This window comes from Pygoscelis adeliae, unplaced genomic scaffold (assembly GCF_000699105.1).
Source record: "Pygoscelis adeliae isolate BGI_AS28 unplaced genomic scaffold, ASM69910v1 Scaffold181, whole genome shotgun sequence".
Lineage (NCBI taxonomy): Eukaryota > Metazoa > Chordata > Aves > Sphenisciformes > Spheniscidae > Pygoscelis > Pygoscelis adeliae.
Window position 1 is genome coordinate 3,260,042 of NW_008824360.1, and position 27,718 is coordinate 3,287,759.

The 27,718-nt window shown below is 40.4% G+C and overlaps 1 protein-coding gene across 1 annotated transcript in view; it reads left to right on the top strand.

Annotated features, from left to right (window-relative positions):
- The window catches only part of INADL (InaD-like (Drosophila)), a 151,433-nt gene that overhangs the window by 81,267 nt on the left and 42,448 nt on the right, over positions 1-27,718 (top strand). Inside the window, exons 27-28 of the mRNA XM_009319816.1 lie at positions 8,670-8,866; positions 18,645-18,736. Of these exons, the coding sequence (XP_009318091.1) occupies positions 8,670-8,866; positions 18,645-18,736 (289 nt within the window). The remainder of the gene's footprint in view (positions 1-8,669; positions 8,867-18,644; positions 18,737-27,718) is intronic.

Consider the following 27,718-nt stretch of genomic DNA (forward strand, 5'->3'; position numbering starts at 1 on the left):
GTAGGGAATGGATTATAGATCCTAGCAGAGCAATGGGAGCAGGAGCAAACCAGAAAACCTGCTCCTACCAGGAAGAGTAGCTTAGAAAATAAATTTCTATCCCAATTGTGAGATTTTTTTTTTCCAAAAATGCATTGTAAAATGGGTCATTAAAACATCGTCTGTCACAGCATCTGGGAATCTGATTTTGTGTGTGCACATCATGCATCCTTATAGATCACACTGACAACTTGATGAGCACGTTGATGCCAGGTGATAACCACAGTGCAGCAGGCCAGAAGTGCAAGCAACATGCATTTAGAGCTATTGCAAATTTCCTTGAGACTTTGCAGAATGGAAATCAGTATTTTCTAATGTTCTTATACTGTTAACATGTCCTAGCTTCCTGGAGGACTGTTAGGCAAGGCTCAGCAGAGCAGGAGCAAGGCTGCTTTCCTCTCGAAAGGATGGTGGCTGTGATAACTGAGCCTTATCTCCAGGCTGCTTGGTGCCATCAACACCAAATGGGCTGGGAAGCTCTGAAGCCTGCAGTATTTTGGCCTTAGATGACTTAAACTGCATGGTACAATATAATATACTGCAATATTATATAGTATTTTAATGGGATTTTTCTCAGTTATCTTTTCAACAGCTTAAAAATGGGGTCTACAGCAGCTGTCTTTTGAGGCTACCCCACATTTTAAGGATATAATTAGTTCAAAATGCCTTCAGTTGTGCCTTTTGTGGGCCCAAACATCAACCGTGATGTGATATATTTTTGCACATAACTATTTGTATCTTCATAGAGGATTTTATCAAAAGAAAAATGTCTATGCTATTTGACTGTATTTAATCAACTAGTGGCAGTATGATGCTCCAACAGGTAACCCATTTTGCGTGTCTCCTATCTAGAGGAAACAACCAGTTTTTCAGTCCCGGGGCAGCAGCGAAGAAACACGTGGGCAGCTTTTGCCAGTCCTTTCCTCCAAAGCCTGTAAGACTGCGGGATGGTCCACTGGTGCGGAGGCACTCAGACTTCAGCGTCAGTGCTCCACCGGAGTGACTGATTGCGAGATCACAGCAGCCAGAGGAGGTCACTTCTGAGGAAACCCAAGTGCTTGGATGAGGGTTAATGCCTCATTTGAAAGGCAAATGGGTGGAAGTATTGTGTGCAGGGGAGGGCAGATTCCCTTATAATCAGCAATTATTAGCATCAGAATGCTCTGCTTACCACACTTTCACTAAATCTCCTTTTAAAAGTGTTAAAGATCTCAGGTAAACATCGGTATGAATAGACTCATCATGTCCTTGTCATCTAAAAAAGAAAAACATGCAGTATCCCTTCCTCAAAGAACTTATGTTGTGTAATGAAACTGCAGCTTTAGAATGAAGCTTTGGGCCTGAAATAAGGAAAAAATTGTTGGCAGGAACTCCATTTGTTCAAAATGTTGACACGAGATGGTGCAAGCATTGGAGATGCTTCCTGATGTTACAGGCTGCAATTACCTTGTTTTTCAGCTGGGGCTAAATGTCGCTTTTCTCTCTGCTGTTGTCTTTGGGTGTGACGATTCCTTGATTGTAGGAAGAAAAAATTAATGATAACTGTTTCTAAATGTCACCTGCTCACAGGAACAAAATGAAATGGTACTTGAAGTGGATTGTGGAGATTCTCATTATACCCTTCTTCCGGAATTAGTTAAAAATCACTAGCAGAAATTTTTACCTTCCGCTGTAGAAATGGTGATGTGAGGGACAAGTGGAATATAAGGAAAGCGTTGGAGGAGAAGGAAGGTTTTCTTGTATGAGCTGAGAAGCTGCTGCAAGCGTTTGCATGGCATGAGAGGAGCAAAACAGAATGGGAGCCTGAGCTGAAGGGAGCAGTTAGAAGAGAAGAAACTCAGAGATCCTAAATGATAGCCTGAATCCTTCACGCACAAAAAGGGAAGAAAAGAGACAGTCTTCAAGTTAGGGTAAGAATACTGTCTGAGGAGAGTTTAACGCACGTTTGTTTTTCACTTGAGCTTGGATGAGCTATATTTGTGAGAGTATGAAAGCCTACACCTAACTGTTCATTTAGAGGAATGTGTGGCACCTTGTGCGTGCTTTCTCCCTCAAGTACTTAAAAGTAATGTTGTAATATTTTGGCTCACAGTATTTTGGGGAGGAAGGGGAGAGATACAGCCATGGAGCTCTGGTTTTTTTCTTCCTTGTATATGACAGACTTGGGCTTGGGGTGGGAGCATTAATTGAAATGTGCCAAAGAATAATAGAAATGCTGGGGTTTATTTTTCTCTGAAAATCATTGCTTCAGTTTTGGTAAATGACTTCCAAATGGTGTACATGAAGCAAAGTGTTACCCGAGGGACGGTGTCGCTGTCCAAGGGAGATTGTAGGAGATGCTGAGTTTCTGGCTCAGATGGGGAACCCATAGCAGCCCCATCCCACCACAGGGATGCTCCCTGCCCACAGGTTTGGAGATAACAGCATTTACAAAGATGTGAGCCCCAGCAGACTCAATCCTCTCCTCTCACCACCCAGGGGGACCGGTCGTAACGCCCCCTTCCCACAATGGGAGGGGGACTGGTCATAACACCATCTCTGGCTATTCCATTTAGATTTGCCAGTTTTGAATACAACTGCCCTATTTTTCTCATACATGCTGATCACTGAGAGAAGAATGGGAATGATTTTATGGAATTTAAGAAAGCATTACAGAAATTCTCTTCTCTCTATTTATCAGTTTAAAGCTTATGAAAACAGAAAAGTGCATCACTTTTGAGATAACATTTGAAGAACTGTCTGCCTCCTTGGAGCTGAATAGAGGACTAGTGGGAAGATTAAAACAATAAGCTTGTTATATTATTAGTAGTGGGAGAATTCTAAACCCCATTTGTTCAATTATGGTCCCTTCAATATGCTTATTTAGGTTCTTGTAAATTGTAATCAGTAAATTAGACATGCTGCCCTCACAGCTCTAGGGTTAGCTTTCAAGGGACTTCCTACGTTGGGGTTTTTTTTTTAATGTTTATAGTGAAATCAAGAAGGGAATTAGTTGTTTGATATGCAAGGTTGGCTCTGTGTAGTGGATGCTGGCTGCATTCTGATATCTATCATTATTAAATGAAAAACAGTGGTTGTGATGCTGCAGCACTGCTGTCTGAGAAGAGTCATCTCAGAAAAGGCTAAGACTGTAACCATGTTACGTGCTATGTGATAAAAATGGTAGCTAAAACCACAAAAATGAACACAGGCTGATAAATGAGACCATTGTAAAGTCTCCAAAAGCCAGCATATGTTGCTAATAGTTATCTGAGGTAACGCAAGAGGGATGTGAAATCCTCAGTATCACCTTCTATATACAAATATCATCTGTCATCTCTTTTTGTAGTGTTTTCCCCCCTTTCTTTTCTCTGTATTTTGCCTTGACAGTTTTAATATTGAGCATTTGGTACTAAAACCAATCACCTAGCTGAGTCATCCAGAGCTTTTTCTTTCCTTTTTTTACCTTTCTAGATGGACTCTAATTTGCATCACGCAGAGACACCATTTTCAAAAGAAACACCTCTTCCCTTTCAGCTCATTTAACTGGAGATTTCAGCAGGTTTGGAAAACAGGCTCCTCAGCCCTTTGCAAGTGCTTTATGTATCTTTGTAATTTAAAGAGCTTTTTGCCTTCCTGAAAAATGGTGTCTGTTTTTTCCATGCAGATAAATTGTGTATTTGTTGCAATACTAGATCATGCAAACTCCAATATCCTGACCATATTGTCCCCATTTATTTCTTTTATCTCTCTGTTTAATATAATAGGAATAGCGGCTGAAGCAGGGAAACATATGCAGCAGCATAATAGTATATTGTTTGAAAGCAGTTGTCTTCCATTTCCAGGGTTTCTCTTTGAAATGTAATTGTCTGCTAATATAACTGGGAAATATTATTGCAGGAGTGATCACTAAAGCATATACTTGTGCTTTTAGTTCACGTTACATCTGTATAGTATTTTTAGAAGAAACTGGATGCAACCTCAGCTAGTTAAATATCATTGGTGAGATATGTTTGCAGAAGTTGTGATAGGCGTATTGCCACCGAATGTGGAAACAACTCCATGTAGTGCCAAAACAAGAAATGCCGTGTCCCATGTGTAATGCAGCAACAACAGAATTACAATTGCCTTGTGTAAAGTATCTGGTAATGAAGGCAGATAATGGAATTCTTTGCAAAAGCAGATGCTAACTGGCTCCCCAATGCTAGGCAGAGAACTGAAAAGTGATACCAGCTGGAGGGGAGAAAAAACAGCTGAAAAAGGCATTAAAAAGAAGATGCCTTAGATGCACGTTTGTTTAAGCAGTAAATACTTGTTTAAAATAATCTTACGAGATTCTTATTAAGAGGCAAACTGAGAATACAATTACAATGTTATAGGAAGTCAGCTGGATGCCCAAAGGATATTTGTATGCAGATTGGATGAGTAACGCAAGGACACCGCTGGGAATAGCGCGTTATCATTTACACTGCAAGGCTGGCTGGTGAGGACAGCCCTTGGAAGTGTTTAATTGCAGGAGGTGGGGCTTGCGAGAGCCAGAACCTTCTGTTGTTCAGGGAGGAGACAGCATGCCCTGCTAAGGGAGGCTTGATTCTAAAAGCAGGGGTGTCTCTGCTTGTCCCTATGTGCATGAACATGTACGCACATGCTTGCGTCTTCTCCAGGAGCACTTGATAGCGGTGCCCTCCTGCTGGGTTGGAAGCGGTGCTCGGCACGTAGCATCTTGGTTGTTTCCTCTGGAGTCTCCCACTATTTTACCACTCCAGTCACCTCAGCCATTTCAAATAGTTGCTTCATAAATGAATGTGATAATTTAAGGAAGGGCTTAGTCCACACAGAGGTTTTCTTCTGTTTTAAATATGGATTTTTTCAAACAAAACATGCAGCAGGGAAAACACTTAAAAAAAAAAAAAAAAAACCAACAAATAACTCTTAACAAATAAAGCACCTTGATGACCCCTGGAGTTGGTCTCTGTTTTTTGCCCAGATAAATTTTTCTTTACCCAAAGATTTGTTCCCACAGTGGGGGATTACTGGCGCAGCTGGAGGGCTGAGTTGGGAATTGGCTCACCGGGTTTCCAGTCCTGTCCCAATGCAGGCAGACCAGAAACTTTAGTGGGGCTCTGTCTCATCCCAGGCAATTGCCCTAACTACTAATTTTTGGAGGACTAAAACTTACTTGTAGTTTCAACCCAGCCTGGAACAGGAATATACGCATACTTCCAAACAGCTAACATTCTTCCCATGTGAGAAAACTCATTTTGGGCTGCTCCAGCAGGAGGAAACACTGCAGAGTTTACAGACTCACTGATACTGGTAGTCTCAGACTGCACTTGCCTGCAGATAGAGGCCGGAGTGATGTGTACATGTGCAGTGTCACAGAGCTGCTTCTGCATCAGGCTCATGTTGGCGAATTTCAAGGAGTTTTACTGACAAACAACGAATGAGTTTTGAAGCAGTCTCTGGAGTGTATGACGTTTCATACACTGTATGTATGACGTTTAAGCTTCATCTGTATGACGTTTAAGCATGTGTGTTCTCCTTGCTTCTTCACCTCTTTTCTGTGCATCCGAGTTTGTGTTGCTGAAAACATGCTTTAGACGTGTGCTTTGCTCCTAGCAAATGAAAGTGAGATGTATTGTCCATGTAAAACGAGCAATGGAAGGAACTGTGGCAAAGCAATGATCAGTCAACAGCATCCCTCCAGAGCACTGATTCTTTGCTTTATCCACAAAAGTGCAATCACTGAGAAATCCCTTTTCTGTTGATGACCTGTTCTTAATATTCTTACAGCTGGAATACGCTGCAGCTACTTGCTGCGCTGTAATGAGTTGTTTGTCTAATTGTGGTGGGCAGAAAATGTCTTAGTGGTCTTCAGATCTGGACTTCGCTTAATTGGAAAAGAATGTTAAACCTCAGCGGTGTGAACAAAACGCATGTGGCTGCGTGTGTGCTTGCACCTGCTGTATTTTCAGAAGCACCGTTTTCAAGACCTTTCCTTGCTTGCTTTTTTTTTTGGAGGAGATATCCTACATACTAAGCAGAAAAAACCCACTTTCCAAATTCAAGTAGCAAATCACATCTCTAATTACATTTTGACCCCATTAGTTAAGAAATATATTAAAGAACTGCACAGCTACATGGATTACCATTTAATGCAAGTTATATGAATTTTTGGCATATAATTGATAGTAAAAAGTGAGGTTTCTAATTTTTTTATGATATTCTGATTTTGTGCAGACCTCTGTAGGGCTTTACAGCTTTCCAGGGATAACATCTCACCCTTAATATATGACCCCAGAATTTTAGGCTCAGGCTCCAGGCCGTCGGGGATTTTGAGCATGGCAGGAGAATGCCAGCCTGTAAATACAGCAACGGGAGGGCTGGTTCTTGTCCATGTTGCTCTGAGTAATGCTCTTGGGTGCATTGGGGACTGGAGATGGGAGACTGCTCCCCCTGTCCCAGTGGTCTCTGCTGAAGCATGAGGGACTGCTGCAGCTGGAACAATTGCTCAGGAAGGACCCTCAGCAAGGAGAGCCGCTGGTGTGGACCCAAGTTTGGCTAAATCGCCCTGGCAGCCTGCACAGGGGCTGTGGAAGGAACACCTCTACTTCATCATCTTTCTTCTCAACGGTTTTTATTCACTTTTCACTTTTAGTTGCTTCCCTCTCACCTTCCCCAGCTCTTTCCCCTCTTCCCCCTTTCCCCTGTTAAGCTCTGCAGAGGGACCTGGACAGGCTGGATCAATGGGCTGAGGCCAACTGTATGAGATTCAACAAGGCCAAGTGCCGGGTCCTGCACTTGGGCCACAACAACCCCATGCAGCGCTACAGGCTTGGGGAAGAGTGGCTGGAAAGCTACCCAGCAGAAAAGGACCTGGGGGTGCTGGTCGACAGCCGGCTGAACATGAGCCGGCAGTGTGCCCAGGTGGCCAAGAAGGCCAATGGCATCCTGGCCTGTATCAGAAATAGTGTGGCCAGCAGGAGCAGGGAAGTGATTGTGCCCCTGTACTCGGCACGGGTGAGGCTGCACCTCAAATACTGTGTTCGGTTTTGGGCCCCTCACTACGAGAAGGACGTCGAGGTGCTGGAGCGTGTCCAGAGAAGGGCAATGAGGCTGGTGAGGGGTCTGGAGAACAAGTCTTATGAGGAGCGGCTGAGGGAACTGGGGTTGTTTAGCCTGGAGAAAAGGAGGCTGAGGGGAGACCTCATCGCCCTCTACAACTACCTGAAAGGAGGCTGTAGCGAGGTGGGTGTTGGTCTCTTCTCCCAAGTAACTGGCGAAAGGACGAGAGGAAATGGCCTCAAGTTGCGCCAGGGGAGGTTTAGATTGGACGTGAGGAAAAATGTCTTTCCTGAAAGAGTGGTTAAACATTGGAAGAGGCTGCCCAGGGAAGTGGTTGAGTCCCCATCCCTGGAAGTATTTAAAAGACGGGTAGATGAGGCGCTTAGGGACATGGTTTAGTGGGCATGGTGGTGTTGGGTTGACGGTTGGACTCGGTGTAAGATCACCGAGTTCTTTTCCAACCTTAATGATTCTATGATTCCTTGTTGGCTTGGGAACATTCACTACATGGGTTAAATCATACTCTTGAAATATGCTTCCCTGGTAGAGTGGTAATAGCTAATATTGATCTAGCTACTGCTGCTGACTCAGGGATATGGTTGAACATATAATATCTGTTATTTCTCTTCTTAATGTATAATGCAGCAGTTTCTTTCATCTTGGGCTCTGCACTAAAGGTGACATCCAGCCACAGCAAAATACTTCGACTTGCTTTTTTCAATGTGTGGCCCAGCTGAAGCATTGGATGTGGGTGGTGGTATGGAGCTGGCTTTAAAATCTACAAAGGACAATCAGACAGAAAAAAAAATTACCCTTGCTGTGATTGACCCTCGCAAGCCATAGTTATAGGTGTTTGTATGCCAGTGGTGAAAAGACATTCAGATTAAACTGTCACCATCCACAGACACGCAATGTGCTCCAAGTAACTTCTTAAGTATATTGCGCTCTGTCACAGAAATGGTTGAAATGTAGATGAAAGACAAATAACTACCTTAATACCAAGTGAGGCTGCATTTAAAAATGTAATCATTCATATACATTATCACTGGCATCTGCTTTGACTAATCATCTGCACAGTAGCACATAATGTTAAGCAGAGCATGGTAAGCATATTCCTGAGTAACCAGAAAGAAGCAAAAGTAAAAGATTCTACTTTGAGATGTAAGTTTGCAGTATGTTTGTAACGTAAGCATTTCAGTTTCCCACAATGGTTAATTAAGCAGCTCTAACTTTATGAGAGTTTCCTGAAATTGATAGTTTTTGTAAGGTAAGATTGAGGTGCTTCTGGAATTCCCTTGTTTACCCTCCTTTCAAGAAATTTTTTGTTTAGAACTAGCCTGTTGTACAAATAATTAAAATAGTGCAGTTTTAATGTGAATAGTATTTGCAGCTGATGCTGCATTTTGCTGTGTGAGTAATACAGGCACCACAAATGGTATTTTAGAGTCTGTGCTGGAAAGACCTCTGTTAACAAAGAGTAAATGCTGAGAAGCCATCAGCTTCTAGCATGTTTATATATGTTCTTGAACATCTGCATGTAAGTTATTTTATGTTATAACTCATTTTATGTTTCTTGATCTTTCTAGAAAAAATCAGGCAAAGATATGCAGATCTGCTGGGAGAGTTGCACATTATTGAGCTTGAGAAAGACAAAAATGGGCTTGGACTGAGTCTTGCTGGCAACAAGGACCGCTCTCGTATGAGCATCTTTGTAGTTGGTATCAATCCAGATGGACCTGCGGGACGAGATGGAAGGATGCATATTGGCGATGAACTTCTAGAGGTAAGTGTTTCCTTTAACTACTAAGGGTTCATATGGAGAGAAGGAGAGGCATATGCAAAGCTATCATTTGAACCTTAAATAAAGCATGCAAATGGAATTAGGTGGCTGAGGCAAGGAGCTGCACTGATTTATGCCAACTGAGAACTTGGCCTTTGGCAGGTAAATGTGTTTTCAGTGAAACAAAAATCATTGGCCTGTGAAAACTAATGTCTTGTCCGTGAAGTCTGTGCTCTCAGCATGTTCACAAGCTATGCTTAGGGACGGACTGTTGAAAGGCCGGAAGGGGATTGTAAATCTATCCTTGTAGTGCATATGTGGTTTCACAGGGAAATTCACACCTGACATTAAAAAAAAATAAAACCCCCTCAAAGTTACCATATGTGTTTTTACAGATGACAGGGATATCCCCTATCCTGAAAATAAAATTTCATGCTGTAATCTGTTTTGATCTGTTGTAACTTAAAATACTTAGATTCTTTAGTCGTGTCTGGCACAAGTTCACCCACGAGGCAAGAGAGCTCGTTAGCAAGTAGAGTACTTTGTCTTCACTTTTTCTCCTATCTCCTCGCTTCACCTTCAGATTGAAAACACAGATTTCCTACACTTCATCTGATTTTTGGCTGTTGCAAAATGACACTTCACTGCATTACCTGCAGTGGTTCCCCACATCATGATTGCTTCAGTGGTTTAAAAAAATTCAGCCATCCCTAGGGATCTTTCCTTTAGAGAGAAGCTTTCACTGAAGAGCAGGTATATGCTGACCTACTGCTCTCTATGGGTGGTGACTTTTTGATCTTTTAGCAACTCTCTGTGCCATCAGAGAACCACCTGTTTTCTCACGTTTCTTGACTTGAGAAAGAGCAATTTGCCTGTGGATACCTTGGGAGTACTCAGAATTGTCTAAACATTTGTCATTGTCTAACAGTTCTGTAATTATGGGTTTTCAATACGCATAGTACAAGAAAGACTTGTTTTGCTACAATAATAACACCACCATCTGAAGTTTATTATTTTCTTTTTAAGTGTGATAAATGGTATGAAGGTCTATACCATACTGGAGTAGGGTAGGAAAATGACTTTCTCCTTCAAATTTATGTTCTTTCTGTCCCTGGCACCAAGTTCTAATGGTAAAAAAAATTAAAATTGTCAAATATTGGGTGTATACCAGTTGAAAGGACTCATGATACTGTTTTCCTCTGTGCATATCATAGACCAGGTAGTTCGTGGTAGAGGAAAGGTAGAGCTTTTTGTATCAATACTTTTCCACAAAGAAGGATCCACTGAAATTTTCTTACATCTCATGAGTTATTCCTTGCAGTGTTTGTTTGATCTAATGTTAAGTATTGCTAGCAGTACTTGAAAGATGCACCATCTGTGATTAATGACATATATCTCAAGGCTCGGGATTTACATGGATAAGCTATGTTATAAGTAGCATTTTCCAAAATGGTGGTGTTGCCCTAATTCCTCTCCCTGTCAAGTTGGAGATAAAATGATTTTTTCCTTCAGTGGAAGGAAAATGATGTTCACCATCTCAAAAATGCCAAACTTCAAATAAACTGAAGTTCAAAGACACTTTAGTAACTACCTCTCTTGTTTACCTTTGCAATCAAATTAAAGGTGTGTCACTAGTGGGCAGAAGTGTGATTACTTGTGTGAAAGGATGTGGTGATCTCATTCTGGTCCCCAGTGACTATGTATCCAGTGTCAAAACATCCTGTATTGCAAAGGAATGGGTTGTGCATTAGTCATGTACAGACATCTCATGTTCACACCAGTGGTCAATTATTCACAGCTCTGATTTTTTGTCTTTTAAAAGCATTTCAGTGTTATGTGAATAGCGTTGAAATGGAGCTAATGGGAATTTACACTGGCAGGTTTTTTTTCAATAACCATTAGGTTCAATAACTAGGTTATTTCAGTAACCATTAGGAACCCTCATACCCGACAACTATACAGGTCACTGAGGTAGGAATATCACAGAATGGTTGGGCCTGGAAGGGACCTCCAGAGGTCATCGAGTCCAATCCCCTTGCTCAAGCAGGGCCACCTCAAGCCAGTTGCCCAGGACTGTGTCCAGACAGCTTTTGAATATCTCCAGTATGATTTCATGCTACTTCTGTGCCAGTGATGCAGAGGTCAAGGTGGTCAACTAGCTTCACTTGCGGTGTCTTTTACAACAAAATACATTAAAAGAGCACTAACGGCAAACTCAAGTGTTCAGAAGTTAGGAAATGACAGAATCCAGATTGTTTGGTTTTCTCCGGTTAAAGACATAAAATTAAAGGCTGTGAGTATGGTTGTTGGTCGCAGAAGCGTTTGTGTCTCCCATGGTTTCCTTGCCTCGTTCAGAGACCTGAATGGACAGTCTTTACTGATGAAGCAACTTAACTTCTCTTCCTTTGGGTAGCGCTTCACTGCGTGTAGGTATTTAATTGCTCTGTCTGCAGACTGAGCTGCTGGCCATTGCCCACTGCTCAAGTATTTAGTTATTCCATAGAAAAAAAGCTACTTGACTTTGCAACCACTTCATTCATAAGCATTTGAGGCCATTTTCCCTGGTATTCTCATCTGTTCCTCAGCAAATAAACATACCACCCTCAACCCTCATCTAGCTGTATGTTTTAAGTATATTTGCATCTGCATCCTTCATTACATATCAGGTTTGAATACTAGAGCATATCGGCAAGAGAAGGGATTCACATCTTAGGAAGCCTTTAGCATTTCTGCACTGTCCTGGAATGCTCCAGTGAATCCTGTTGGTTAGTGTTGCTCCATTAAAACAGAGAATGCTACTTCAGTGTGTGCAGATTATTCCCCGTAGCTGTTGATGGAGGTAAGGTTAATGAGATGGAGGGATAGATAGATAGACAGACAGACAGACAGACAGACAGACATTAAGCTTTCATTTTTCTTTTGAACTGGAGTTTGATTGGATTCAATTGAAGGATGTGGGATGCTGCCAGACTGCCTCAGCTCCTTATTCATAAAGTCTCTTGTCACTGAATTAATCTCACTCTTAGCTTCTGCAAACAACAGTAGTCTTTTGGGGGCATGATCCTGGCTCGCTTCCAAAGTCAATCCAGCCTATACATTGAGTAAAATGCAGGTCACATTAAAAAATTGTCTGTAATCATTATTTTTTTAATACATCTTCTGTGATGTATTTTGGATGGGTATGTTGCTGGAGAAAACAGCTTTTTGAGGGAGAGGGTCCTTTCATCCTACTTTCATACATGGAGGAAGATTACTTGGGTCAGAATTTGGTCCCTGCGCAAAAGAATGTATTTTTAACATGACACAATTTCTGCTTTTCCGTTCTTTTTCCAAGCAAAGAAACCATCTGTGGTGCTCCTGCCTTGCAGTCTTGCTGTTTTAATGCAGGTGTCTGCGCTGCTTCATATCTTATTAGTTTGGGCTTAGTCCTGTGGCTGATTGTGCCCAGCATGGCCCGCAGTGCGTTCATGTGGTGCTGTACCTGTGCTGTTAAGCCCTGCTGCTCATGAACGCTGCATGGGTCTGTCCTGTTGGTAGGTTTTATTCATGCTGAATAATCCACCCTGTTGTTATTATTATTATCATCTCTCCATAAGAGAGTCAACTGCATTCTATTAATAAACCAAGCTGTTCAGAGCCCTGTTATGCTAAATTACTGATGTTGGGATTCTCTGCCATATTCCTGTCCCTACTTATCTTACTGAAAATGGGGCAGGAGGTGGAAGGAAACTGCTCGTTTGGATGTTTTGCTCTAGGAGGCCACAGCACTTCTTGAAAGAGTGAAAGCTAGTCTTCATAGTCAAAAATAGCTGTACAAGTTTGCCTGTTGTCCATTCTGGACTGTTGCATGAGAGGCAATTATTTCTTCTTTTTTAATGCCATTTGTGTCATAGCTCAAAGCCAGAGGGCTTTTGTGCTAAATGTATTTTTATTGCTGTATTTTTATTTCTGTTTTAAGATTCTTAGATAAATATAATTTATACTGTAATAATATAATAGATACATCAGTATTTTGCCCAAGTAAGTGAACTACCCAGCCAAATTCACAATGCCACTTCTGTTTTATAATGTGGGGGATTGGTGTTTTATTCTCACTTTATTTGTTGTGGGATTGTTATGTTTTTCCTGTGTCAAGACAGTTACTTTGGATTAGGCAAGCACTATCCCTCAAGAGGGACAGCAACTTGAATGTAGAAAGACAGTGAGGTTTTCACATGAGAACAGTCATCTTGAATGATTAACGCCAGTGGTGATTTTTTTTTATTCCTGTTTAAACACAATAGTCATAGCTTCTGTTCTTCTCAGATTCATTTACTGAAGGTAATGTTGAGGGATAGTGGCCTTTTGGAGGATACAAATACTTTTTTCACATGCTTTATATACAGGTTACCAATTAAGGTTAGTGTTGGGTGGTGATTTTTAAAGCTGCAAATAAGGTAAAGCTGTAATCGGAAGGCTGGTTGTGCATGAAGGCACAGGCAATCTGTGGTTTTCTGTCATCCTGTCTCTCTTTCCACACTCTCTAGGTGGGGAACCGCAGGGGTCACCTGCCTGCCGAGCCAACGGCAAAGCTGAACTGCAACGCAGGGCAGGAGATTTTCTGTCTTTATGGAGTTTGTGCTCTGTTGATCACTTTAGATGATGCACGTGTTTGAACATGTGCTGGGCAAAAAATTTGGTGAGGAAAGAAGAATTAATATTCTAATTAATTATTTTTTCTTTCCAGTGTTTTCCTCATGCTTTATTATTTGGGGGGTTGGTGTATTTTATGGGGTTTCAATCTATATAATTTGACTGATCAAAAAGGTTTTGAAACTTTTCCCATTGTTTCAGAGAGTCTGGTTGTATCTCAAAATGCTACAATTCCTGTGGTTAGAAGGAACCTAATGCATTGGTACAAAGAAATAATTATTATAGAAAGCTATGCGAGTTCTTTTACTAGCTTTGGGGTATCATTTAACTTGATTTTCACAAAAATCAGATGATACTAATTTTATGGATTTCCATTACTGCCACATAGTAAAAACAGTGCTCCTTTTTTTAAAAAAAAGTCCATATCTAATGTTTCTCTTCTGCAAATTAAAGTTTGAGAAGCAAGCAATCCTTTAAATTTTTTTCTCTGAATTTAAGAGTTCAGATTTCAGTGAGTTTGTACTTTCTGCTACTTTAGCGTATGAAACTGTAAAACAAAACTTTTGTAAGTGAAGGCAACAGTACATTTGGGATATGTGATAAAATCTGCCATAAAGCAGTGTAGGGTTATATTAAAGATTGAACTTACGTGTGCTGACCTGACCTCATACCTGTAGCATGTTTTTATCTTTCTCTGTTCTCTGCTGTCTTTCCAAGAAGTTATGTAAAGAGACATTTAAAGAAAAGTTGGGGTTGATTTAGATCAGTGTATTTTTTTTTATTAAAGCTTGTTTTTCTTTTTGAATCGCTAATGAAAAAAGTAAAGCACAGATTTATAGGTTTTGACTCCCAGAGTACTATTTGCTTAATCTGATGTGTTACTTTATTTAATTTGAAAGATTTAAAATGGTGTTGCTTATGAAATCCTAGATGTTCTCTTTTTTGTGTTAAATAACACAAGTAGGCTTTTGTGCTTTGCTCATCACTGTGGAATATGAAGCTAACGGAACATTAATTTACTTTGCAAAAGAAAGTGACTTTTTAAAAAAAAAAAAAAAAAATTAATACTGGCTGTAATAACTATGTGGGACAGTCCAAAACCTTGTGGAGATATATTACTTTGATTATCCTTTCATTCTGTTGTAATTAAATAATTATAACTTAACAGACCCAGCTCACAGCTAATTAAATTTTGGACTATTTGATACATCTAGTGAATAGGATTAATTTAGCCAGAGTAAAGACTATAAATTTTAATCTAAGAAGTCTGCTGTTCAGAAAAACTGATGGTAATTTAACTAAATCCAAACAATTTGTAAAGCATACAGTATTCCCAGTGAATAATTTATTTTTGAACTTGGAGAAATTAAGTCAACAAACTTGCTGAAAGTTTCAAGTCCAGCTTTGAAGCCAGAATGCAACTGAGCATTCATTTTTGCCACCAGATTTTTAAATTTATCTTTGATTAACAAAGCATGGCCTACGATGTTGCTTCTCGCCCTATCTTGGCAACCATGGCAGTTGCAGACAGCACCATATTAAACCCTTACGAATGTTGACGTGATGCTGTTTCCTCAGTGGTGATTGTTTCATGCCAGCTCAGACTCTCATAGACCTTTCTTGGTTCTCTCTTTGTATGGTAAGCAACTTGGTAGGTAAATGGTTTGCACTTCAATCTTCATGAATAATCAAGTGTTAGGGGTTTTATTCTTGTCCTTGCATTGTCCTTATTTGACTGATGAACTTGCATGTTGTTTTGACCCATTGAAAATAAGATGGGAATATTGTGAAGTTGCCAGTATGACCAAATAGGCTGTATGACACAAGACTGTAAGACTTGACCAGTTATTTCTTGTTTGAATCATAGAATCAGAGAATGGTTTGGGTTGGAAGGGACCTTAAAGACCATCTAGTTCCAACCCCCCTGCCATAGGCAGGGACACCTTCCACTAGACCAGGTTGCTCAAAGCCCCATCCAACCTGGCCTTGAACACTTCCAGGGATGGGGCATCCACAACTTCTCTAGGCAACCTGTTCCAGTGCCTCACCACCCTCGTAGTGAAGAATTTCTTCCTTATATCTAATCTAAATTCACCCTTTTTCAGTTTAAAGCCATTACCCCTTGTCCTACCACTACATGCTCTTGTAAAAAGTCCCTCTCCACTTTCTTGTAGGCCCCTTCAGGTACTGGAAGGCTGCTATAAGGTCTCCCCGGAGCCCTCTCTTCTCTAAGCTAAACAACCCCAACTCTCTCAGCCTGTCTTCATAGGAGAGGTGCTCCAGCCCTCTGATCATCTTTGTGGCCCTCCTCTGGACTCGTTCCAACAGGTCCATGTCCTTCTTATGGGGGCCCCAGAGCTGAATGCAGTACTCCAGGTGGGGTCTCACCAGAGCAGAGTAGAGGGTCAGAATCACCTCCCTCGACCTGCTAATGACCTCCCTTGACCTGCTGGTCACGCTTCTTTTGATGCAGCCCACGATACGGTTGGCTTTCTGGGCTGCACGCAGACATTGCCAGGTCATGTTGAGCTTCTCATCAACCAACATTCCCAAGTCCTTCTCTTCAGGGCTGCTCTCAATCCATTCTCCGCCCAGTTTGTATTTGTGCTTGGGATTGCCCCGACCCATGTGTGGGACCTTGCGCTTGGCCTTGTTGAACTTCATGAGGTTCACATGGGCCCAATTCTCAAGCCTGTCAAGGTCCCTCTGGATGGCATCCCTTCCCTCCAGCATGTTGACCGCACTACACAGCTTGGTGTTCTCGGCAAACTTGCTGAGGGTGCACTCAATCCCACTGTCCATGTCGCCAACAAAGATGTTAAACAGCACCAGTCCCAATACCAACTCCTGAGGAGTGCCACTTGTCACTGGTCTCCACTTGGACATCGAGCCATTGACTGCAACTTTTTGAGTTATCCATTATCATTATTGTTTTAAACAGCATTGGTATATCAAATGTGAATGTAAATATTTTGTTGTAAATGAAGAGTGGGAGGAAAAAATTGCAGTATTGAAATGAAGCTGGCTGCTCACTTTGGAAGGGTGTATGAATGCTCCAGCTCCAGAGAGGTGCATTAATCTAATCAAGATGCTTGGAGTGGGAATTTTGACAGAGTTAAACAGCAGATTATTCTGCATGCTTGGAAGCCTCTGATACTTGCTTAGACAGCAAGACACAGGACGAGCTGAACCGTGAACCTGAACTAACATCATGACTTCAAATACTATTAATTTCAATTTCTTTTTTCTTCATCTTTAAAGTTTTGCCTTCTTTTTTGGACAAAATAAAAGATGTTAAATGTAGCTTTTGAATTAGTTTCCATGTTCATGTTCACAGGTATTCAGGTGTAGGTAAATAATTTTCTTCCACAGAACGTTGTTATCTTGGTGCTTATTCCAGTCTGAATTGTCAAAGTTGAAGGAAGACAGCTCTGGTAGTCCTGCTCCCTGCTGTCAGGGGAGGATGCTTTCCTTCACCACCTTGCTAAGTGTTCGCTTCAGCTTAGTTTTAAATGTGAAAATCATCAGGGTACAACTAAAAGACTGCTCAAAGGTTTTGTTAATCTCCTTGACATAGTCTTTTTTTTCCCCATCATACTTAGCTCAGCTTTTACTTTCTTTAATTTTTTTGTGTTATTCATATCTACCTTATGTTCTGCCTATGATCTTCATGACTGTAGTTTGTACAATGCTTGAGCTGAAAGGCAAGCATCCTCTTAGGATACCTCTGAGGTAGGAGGCATTAACGAAGGGGAGCTGAAGCCCAAGAAACTCAGGGCATTGCAGGCAGGCTGAGGTGGAGGAAGGTGTTAAACACAAGCCTTGCCTTTGAAATGAATGAAATGCTTTAAATATTCCATTTTTATGCTGCAGGTTATTTTTGTGGTATGATACTGAGTATGCTTTTGAGTGGCTTGGAAGTAAGTACTATATTCATCTCAGAAATGCTGTTGTCCTTGTTGAAGTCCCACTTGCTGAGCATGGCACTGGGAGACAGTAAGCATCTTATTTTCCTCAAACTGGGAAAAGACTTCTAGTTCCTACAGAAAGGAAAGTCCTGAAGCACATACCGTATTAAAGCCAAGCTATTCCCCTCTGAAAACTGCAGCATTTGCTTGCATGCAGCAAAAGTGTCCAAAGTAGTACTTGGTGTCTGTTGCTGTGCTTAGGTGTTTGATCCATCACAGGAAAAGTGATGTGGCATGTCCTTAAATTGTCCTTTGTCTCCATGGCTATCAGTTCTGTTTCCTTCAGCAGAACTGAGGAGTCAGCACAATCTTAACAGCAAGTTTTCCTAAACTGCCAGTTTGCCTGTAGGTAAGGTATAGGAATGTCTGTCTCAAAATCTGTGCTATTGTCATATCTATATGACTCTTCTCAGATGAAGTTGTTTTCCAAAAATCTGGGAACTATACTTAAAATCCATTCTACGGATCTGTGAAAAAGAGTAAAAGATTCCTCTCATTTGTGGCTTACTAATAAGACTAAATTAGCTCTGCATTGGTTCCTGTTTTATATTGGTCTAGAATAAAACTTGGAATGCTTTGCTATTAATATAGTATTTTTTCTTTGACAAATTGGAGTCTAAGATATTGAAAATGTAATATTTTAAAATCTGTTCTAAGGCTGCAATTCTGTGGTCCATTATGGAATCAGTATGAGAAAGAGGATGTTCTTAAAATCAAATTAGGATTTATCCTTTCAAAAGGAATGATAAGAAAGCTGATGAGAAACGGTTAAAGTGTTGCTGCTGAGTTGCAGGCTATCCCCCATCCTCTCCAGTAGTTGGCTGAGGGAAAGGGCAACAGCCTTGGGCAGTCCAAGGCCAAGCTGAGCAGTGCCCATCTCCTCCTATGTGCTTATCATATGATGTCTTTCTGCAGCACAGCTGTGCCTGAAGGAGGCTCTTAGTGCCTCAGCTCTGGTATTTCTGTCTCTACAACACTGTACAGACAGGTATATCTATCAGTGCAACGCTGGTATTCCTGTTTGTAAGAACCTTAAAAGTTACATGATTTATATTTTGCGGACCACATTTTCTTCGAGTCTTATCTCTTTATCCCACAGTAAATTTGGAAGTCTTGGTGGTATAGATTAAAGCAATGCATACTACTTCACTTAGATGAAAATCTTCATTTTCTTTTAACAGATAAACAATCAGATATTGTATGGAAGAAGTCACCAGAATGCTTCTGCAATCATTAAGACTGCCCCATCAAAGGTCAAGCTAGTTTTCATACGGTAAGAACAGTTCTCATCAAAACATTTGTTTACACTTTAGCCTATTACATTACATATTTACATATTTAGCCTGTTTTGAAAATGCTGAACTCGCTCAGTTCTCTTTGAAGTGAAATAAACCTTTTCCTTGACTGTTTATCTCAGGGCTGTTGAAGAGTTCTCCTTAATAATGTAAAAAAATAAGATCTAAGGTAATTGAATGCCTATTTTAGGGGTGTCTGCTGAAGACTTGAGCTGTCCTTCTTGGGTTTGAGAGCACCCTGATAAGAACTTCTTCCCCTAGAACTTACTAAAGCGCTTTAGGTTGGTTCTGCCAGCACAAAGATGGGGTGGGCAGGTTGCTTCACCCATACTGCCAGAAGGGAATGAAAATGGTGCAGAGGCTTGGGGCTGGAGAGCGAGCTGCTGTGAGGACAGCAAGCAAGTGTGGATGGAGTACATGGAGCATGGCCTGGGGGTGTGCGTGTGTGAAGGATAGCTTTGTATGGGTGTCAAAAGAGGATTTAAAAGGTGAGCTAGGGCTTATTTGTACAGGCGGGGAACCTGACTTTGACAAGGAACACTGGGGTGGCTTCTGTAGGAGGGAATATGCTAAAACAACCTTTCATCTGCATAAGAATTACATGTGGGCATCTTTTCTTTTACTCCAAGCATGAAAATTTTTCCTCTTTGTATGTGAATTAAGGACACCTCCATGCATTCACTCTGTAGGTCAGGAATTGTTGCTCTTATGACCCTGGGTGGGAGGTCTGGGAAGAAGCTGCCTCTTTCCCAGAACTCATATATGCTTTAATATATTGGAATTTCATAAATGCATCTATTCCAGCTGTGACTTTTGTTGGGCACTTATCCCTATGCCATTTTGTAGTGTGGTCTTTCCACCAACATATACATCATACTTGATACTGTTTTATATTCTTCACTCATACACAGCTTACCTGTGAACAATGTAATAATCTGTGGGTGAATGCATATAAATGCATACATTTACTCGCATGGCTCTGCCTGGTACAGCATACACAGAAATGATGGAAGAGCAGCATTAGCGCAGTGAAGAATGAGTTGCTATACTTGGCAGCACAGAGGATCTGGAGGAGATTAATGATCTTGCCTGCAGCTCCTGTGTTACTTTCCCCAGCTATTGAAAATTAAACGTCATGTACAACAACTCACTCACCATTACTTAATTGCGTGTGGAAAATGTGTCTGGTTGGAAGCTCCAGAGGCAGAACCACAACTTAGGAAACCAAAACCCAGAGCTGGGTTTAGTGCTGTCGTGCAGCATGGAGAGCATGGGCTTCTTGCAACCCACCCTGCTGCATTGAGCACTGTGGCTGGCTGCAAAGCACTTTGCTCCACAGAGCTGCAACAAAGGGTGTGTTAGCTCAAGTCGCCCATGGATTGGAAATCCTTGGTGCATATTTTGTATCATGTTGAAGACATAAAGGCCATGTAAGTTCTTAGCCATAACTCCCCTTTTCAGATTGTCTGTGTAGAAGTGGATTTCAAGGCAAAAAGTTGTCTTAATGATCGTAATTAGTAGATATTGGAAATACCATCAGATAAATCTTGTCTTTAGAGCTTTAAAAAAAAAAGTTTCCATTTTTAAATGCTGCTGCTGAGGTTGTAAACTTATGTCTTCACACTTCCCAAGAGCACACATCTTGTCACTGCTCTTGTCCTTGCATTAGAGTACTCTGACAACTGATGGGTCTGTTCGCTTGACCTGAGCAGCCGTTCGAACAGCAAAAGAAATTCTCCCACTGAGAGAATGTCATTAGTAACTAGAGCACTGGCTCTAATGCAGAGAGAAAACTGTCACCTTTTTTTTGATATATGGTCAACTTCTCATAGTAAGAGGGGTGTTTCAAAATTTTAGCAAAGCCAGATCACGCTGTCTCTCTTAAAGGTGAATTTTAAGGAGAAACAAGAATAATTTTATTTTCTCATGCAAAAAATATTCCATGAGCCCATTCTATCTTAGTGCTTCCAGTTCCTATACCTTAGACCACAAAACTAATGGATGTGATTGACTGAAAACACAAACCAAAAGACTGTGCCAGCACAGAAGTCTTGTCTGTGGTGAAGTTTGGTAGGAAAAGTTTTTGCTTGCTTTATCAACTTATTTCAAAATTGTAATATAAAATGGAGGTATTGAAATGCCACTGCTTAATGCATTGTGGTACCAGCTGTAATAAATAAGAGCAGCAACAGGCGTCTTGAATCTCCATCTCTCGTACGTGCATGTGCAATAGCTTTTCCAGCTAAGAACAAAGCGCTGAGTGTAGCAGACTCAGCTCTCCTGGTAGGTTTGCTGCTTGGCTGATTTCAGATGTGTTCCTCTGAGCTCTAATGATGTGGAAAGAGCAGGATACCGTTACATTTGTTATGCTTTGAAAATGAGGAGGAGCCAGTTGCAACAGAAATACTACTCTCCTCCTCCTGAGCGCTGTTACCCGTGCAACTTCTTTTAAAGGTAGAAGGCCCGTAGCATAACATAGCCAAAACACATCCTGGAGCACACAGTAAGAAGAGGCCACAGCTCACCATAGAAGAATAATGTGTACTGCAGGAGTTATGAGAAAAATGGGTTTGGTCTTCATGTGCATGAAGATATTAATATTCTAATTTCACCAGTGAAAGGCCTGAGTAGGTTATAGTTTTCCAGAAACACGTCATTCTACAACCTAAAAAGTTCCTGCATGCGTGACTCGGCTGACCTAGGATATAAAAGCAAAACTAGTGGGACTCTTGGACTATTACTAAAAAGTGCCCTCTTTGATATCCTGAGGCCTTATTTTCCTCAGACAAAGGATGCTCGGCGATAAGCATGCTGCTTTTCACTTTGAAGCAGGAAACAGCATCAAGGTTTTCCTATTTCTGGTGTTTTGGTTCATATGCAGGGCAGGGGGATGCTTCCATAAACTCTTTAATCAGTTATGAAAGAAGCCCAGAAATGCCTGGGCACAGAAAAGCCTTTCTGTGAGAACTGTAATAACTGTCATTAAGTAACTTGGATTTTGTTGCACCCACATTTATTTTTTCTAGGAAAAAATAAAGAATAGAAGGTGTCCTCAGCCTTTTTGACTTTTTACTAAAATTCTAACTTACCATCTGTGCTATAAAAATCTGTTCACACTTTTTTTTATGCCCAGGTAGTGTTACAATTGCATTCCCACCCTTTCCTGCAATTTTTGCTGATGAGACATAGTGCAGTAAGTGCTGTGAGAATCACAGACATCCCCTTACATTTGAAGGCTTCTTGCTCTGGTTTATAAACATCTTTTCCTCAATTAAGTTGACGATGATTATTTAAAACAGTTGATTTTGGCCAGATTCCAAAATATAGGTCTTAACACAGCACTGTTTCCCAGTGGTCTCATTAATTACATGAGCTTGTAATAGCATCTAAAAGATTTGCAGTTATAGTGTCACTTTACTTTTTTTTTTTTTTTTTTTTTTAGATTCAGTGCATCTTGTGCTTTGTAGCCTTCTACAGTAACAAATTTGAAGGCATTTAACCTGCTCACCCAGTTTAACAAACAAACAAACCAGTTGCCCAAGCACGGCAAGATTTTCCTGAGATAAAATGGCTCGGTCCAAGTGCTTCCTTTGATTAGTGTCCAGTCGCTTTTTATCTGACCTCAAAGTCTTACAGCTGCTGCATTAACTTCTAAGCTACTGTAGCAGATATGGGTTGTCTTTTTGATTTCTGAATATCAGAAATAGATAATAATTTGATGCAGCTTTCCAAGGTGTATAAAGGAGTCTTGCTATGGAAGCGCTAGTGGAAGTCAGTGGCAATAGGGCATGTAAAGGTCTAGGTTGCCTTTTTAAATTCTTGATCTGAGTCTCCAACAACAGGAATTAGCCAGGTAGTAATCTGAGAAAGGGACGTGTTTCTTGTAGGAGTCTCTGTGCCCTGGTTCCCAAAATAGAATGGGTTTTGTATCCACTGTGTTTTTTGTTCATGCATTATAAGTCCATCCTTTTAAGATGCATAATAAAACAATATAATTAGATTTTACATCGGTAGTAGGAAATCCAGTTTATATCAGAATGCTCTTTTACAGTGAGAATTTTATGATTCAGCAAATTCAATGTTTTTTCCATGCTCAATTAACTGCCTTTAATCTGTTTTGGTGCTTCAGTGTTGGTATAATAAGCAGATCAAATATAGTTTGAATGCTGGAATCAAAGTGAATACCACTGATTTCAAACCATCATCCCATTGTGTTCAGTTCTGTGATTCATTCTTTGGTATACCTTTATTCCTTGAAAGAAAATTGTCTTGTGCTGTGATGAAATATGAGAAATGCTTTAAGAATAAAGTACAGTAGGATTTTGCTTATTTAAATACCATCTGTTAGCTGTCCAGAGTCGTCCTCCCATACTGCAGTCATTCGTTCCGTTATCATTGCTTTCTGGTGATGGAATTGTAGCTTCTCAGTGAAGCCCACAAATCTCTGTCACCTAACCCCTCCTTCCATTTCTAGGTGTAATTGTAAAGACTGATCTCTTGTTATTTATGGTGACATGCGAAGGAGAGAGATGTTTATACTCTGAGGACTGGTAAAGTGTGGGCAGTGGCTGGGTCGGCCAGTTCTTGGTGCTGTTTAACACTCTCCATTGCTGTGACTTTGTCACTGGGTCTTTGCTCTTCTTTTAGAGCCTCTGTAAGTAACGTTATATGTTGTATGCCAGAGTCTAAAATACTGTCATGCTTTAGAAATTATTTTTGCTTTAAGTTTTTTCTAACTTACATAATTGGTCATATTTTAATAGTATAAACTCTGTTTTTACTTGCTTTGATTGTTCAGTTTTTTTCATGTGGGAAAGCTTTAAAAATAAGCTCTTGCCAGACACTGTGTGTACAAGTTTGAACTTTTCCTGTTTCCTTCAGAGTTGTTTCCTCCTTGCTGTCATACACATGTGGGAACAAGTGCACGGTTGAGGAAGTTAAGTAATTTGGGCTCTTTCAAACCTTTGATGACCTAAGCTGCAGTTTATATGAACATTAGTTGTTCATTTAAAATATCTATATTCATTTGGCTCTCACATAGTAAGGAATGGATGGAGGTGAAATGGAGAACAAGACTGTTCTTGCTGTTAGTAGGAGAGATTTTCAAGAAGATGCACAATACAAAGGTCTTGCCTTGACCCAGCTGAAGGAAAAATCCAGCGTGCCTTTTCAGTATGCAACTTCCCTGCAGCTCCTCTTTTCCAAAGGAAGACGTAGAGGAAAACAAAGATGAGAAAATATGAGATCCTGACCTGATTTTTCTTTTTTTTAACAAACAGGATGAGGGCAGTGTAAGTTTTCAATAATCTGCAGGACTTCATGCCCTGGTGTCACAACCAGTGGGAGTCCTAAGGGTTACTGGGCAAACATTGTTCATGCACTTGCTCTCCAGATCTGTTCCAACTAAGATGTCGTGCAACTGCATACAAGCTATTGGTTTTTTCTCCTGATTCTTGATGTACTTTGTGTTCCCAAAAAGCATCCACAACCCCTTACAAAGCTGTTGTCAAATTATCTTTTAGTGTTGATGATGTGTGTAGTTGCGGATAGTTTGGCAGGAGGTTCACCTCCCTTAGTTTAGACATCTAGAGGTCACCTGGACTTCTGTGATTAGTGAACAGTTGCCAGGAACCTCCAAAGAGCAATTCAGTTCATCCTGTCCTAAATTAGGTCATTTAGGTGCTGAGATGAATTGCCCTTCTGAGTGGATCTGGTTTGGGATTTGTCTTAATTTTGCAATGATCACAGAAGAAGTTTGGACACTATCTTAGACAAGATGCTCCGCTTTAGACAGGTAATGAATCTCATTCAGCATGCTCAACAAGTATGTTCTTAGTATTGCATGACAGTGAGATTATACCATCATAAACCTGAGAGACGTAAGAGTAACTAAAACGGAAAACAGAAAATGTCCTTAAAGGAAGGCAGGGAACCTGAATTACAAGTCTGAGGTTGATGAGCAAATGAAAAAAAAAAACCAACCTGAATTTGGCTGAGGCTGTGACTTCTGGTTATCATCTTTAGAAAGATAACTTTCTGAATGCTTCATAGACCATTCCAGCTGTGTGTGACATTCCTCCAAAGTGCCAGAGACAGCTTTCTGATAAGTGCAGCATAGCGTTGCAGGGCAGCTTAGCTGAAGCCTTAGAGCACACAACTTTAACTTCCCTTCAGGCTTATTTTCTGCAGTGTGGAATGAGTAATCCCTTTAGATTTATATTTGCATATTGCTCTCTTAAGGCTTTTTTTGTGCCAAGTGTTTATGGTAGTTAATTATTAGTCAATAAGAACTGTATTTGTCTTTGCTTAAGTTGCACATCTCCCCCTTCATCAGAGGTGCACTTGTTACATGGAGCAAAACATCAGAAGCTCTTCTCTTTAGTTGGTGAGAAAGGACAGGGAATGTCCAGGGCTCCTATTTAGGCTAGAAAGGAAGTAAAATGTAGTGAAGTATGGCAATCTAATCAAATAAATCTGAAAGGGTATGAGCTTTTCTAAAGTTCAGAGTCTTTGCCACTTACATATTGCTTTGATCTTGCTTCCTGTGACCCTTTGCGATGAAGGAAGCTTCTTGTTTCTTCAGTATCGAGCTATAGTGACGTTGGTACAAGCAACAGGCACTCTAACCTCCAAGCAGATCTAATTCCCATTTTTGCTCAGAAACTCATTCTGAGAGGTTAGAAGCAGTAAAAATATTTGTGGGAGGAGTGATGAATTCCTTCCCTATTCAATTTATATGTAACTGATGAAATATAAACAGCTCTCTGGTGCACGAGCTCAGCGAGGAGATGGGCTGCCGTCCCAGTGTCTTATACAAACCAGTATGGGAGCTGGAACAAGAGCGGTGGATGTTTATCACTTCTGCAGATAATGGAAGGGGGAGCATCTGAGCCTCCCTGCTGTATAAATTGCATTGTACCTTGCTTTGACCCTGTGAGTATGAAGCTATGTCTTGACTGTGAAGGGTTTAGACATCTTAACCTCAAGCAGTATTGAGCACTGGTAACTGAGAACAGCTTTCTCGGAGGTGGTTATGTAGCAACTATTGGCAAATACATTGAATGCTCATTTGCAGTCACTGTAATTTGAATATGATGTTCAGACTTCTAAGCTGTCTGCTCCAGCATCAAAAGAAAATGATTGCTCCTTTTAGTTGTAAATAAATTCATGTTTTAGTTGAGGACACTTATGGAAGTGGAGAGCAGAAAGAGCAATTTATTATTAGATCTGTCACTTTAAAATATGTTCCCACTTTGATTCTGCTTTGAAGCATTCTCCTTTGAAGCAGCATTAAAGTATTTAAATATGTACAAATCCTAGCAGGGGGAGATTACAAGTTGTGACACTTTGTAACCTTGGGTTTTTTATTTTTTGCAAATTTTTTTCCAGGGAATTACTGCAAGTGTTTTTTTATTGCTTGGAATAAAAATGGCCATCCATTTAAAACTGCATAAAAATGTTTGCCCAGCAATTGGAAAAAACATTTTGTGTGTATATATGAAGTAGAAACTAATTTGTATAATTAATTACACCCCACTTTATCATGCAGATCATGAAGCCTCTGTCTAGCAATTTTTAGAATGATATTTCTTACAAAAGTTTATATGTACCTTGTTATTTTCAGGTTTGCTCCTAATGGCAAGGTATGCAGCATGCATTGTAAGCTACAGAAGTGTTGTTAGTTTTCATGCTGTTTGTGCTTCATATAAACTACTGTCAGAAAAATCTCTACAGTCAAGTAAAAATTGCTGGAACTCTTAGACACCTTACATTTGCAGATTTATTCTTTTAGGTTAGAAAAGCATTGTAATTAGATTGATGTCTCATGAAGATAAGAGGAGGAAAAATGTTGTTGCCTAATATGGCTTGCGGGGTACACTTATGAAATTCATGGGTTTGATTCTGTGCATTCCTCATATTTCTGTCTTTGCCCTGTGCACATGTGTTTCTGCATCACGGGCCACTCTGGTTCTGATCTTAGCATGGTTTCTGACTCTTGCAAGGCTTTGAGCAGGGCCAAGAGGAGAGGCTGGGAGCGAGTACGAAAATGAGCAGCACAGAACCAATTCCTTTGAATTGTATGGCTGTTTGGTTGAAGATAAGTAAATGAATTCACCAACCTTTGCCTGCAGGATTTATCACTTCAAGTGCCTGTGACTGAATTTCCCATATGCTGCTCTGCTGAGAGCAGTGTTGTCTTTCAGTGATCATAACATGCTAGCTTCATGTGTTTAACTCTTGAGGGATAAAATGAGACTTTTTTCTTCCAGGCACTTCTATAAAATGTTTTTAAACACACATTAGTCTAATATTTTATTCCAGAAATTAAAGAGGAAAAAATTGTGCTTGTGTTACAGTGACCTGAAAGGTAGATAAAACCAGAAATCAAACCCAGAAGACCCACTGCATGAGAAATCATTTACTTTCATCTCAAGTTCAGTATCTGCAAAGCAGCAGTGTTACTGACTCCTCCTCTCTCTTGTTTTGGCGAGCAAAGGCTCTGTGGCAGTACTGGATCTTTAGCAAAATGGGGTTTACATCATGTTCCTGGCTTCTGTTCACCCCAAAAATAAAAAGGTGCATCAGTACAGTTTTTGAAGCAAAATTTGGAGTCACTTTTTCATATGCCTCAGATTTGCCTTAAACAATATTACTGAAATCTTATTTTACTTGGTTTGGTTTTACAGAGGCCAAAAAAACACAGAGCTAATTCCACAAGCCAAATAATTTTAAATGGCAGTTGAGGAAAAACATTAGCAAGGCAGAATGCTATTTAATAAAAAAAAAAAAGGATTTTGAAAGTTACAAAGTAATCAGATGTTGACTTAGGAATGCATTTTAAAGAGGACAGAGGAAAAGATGCCATGCATAATAAGCATCTTTGAAAAATAATGCACTTTATGTATAGGGGGAATCAATGTTCATCTGTTTGTTTTTTTTCTCCCTACATTTTGTAGAAG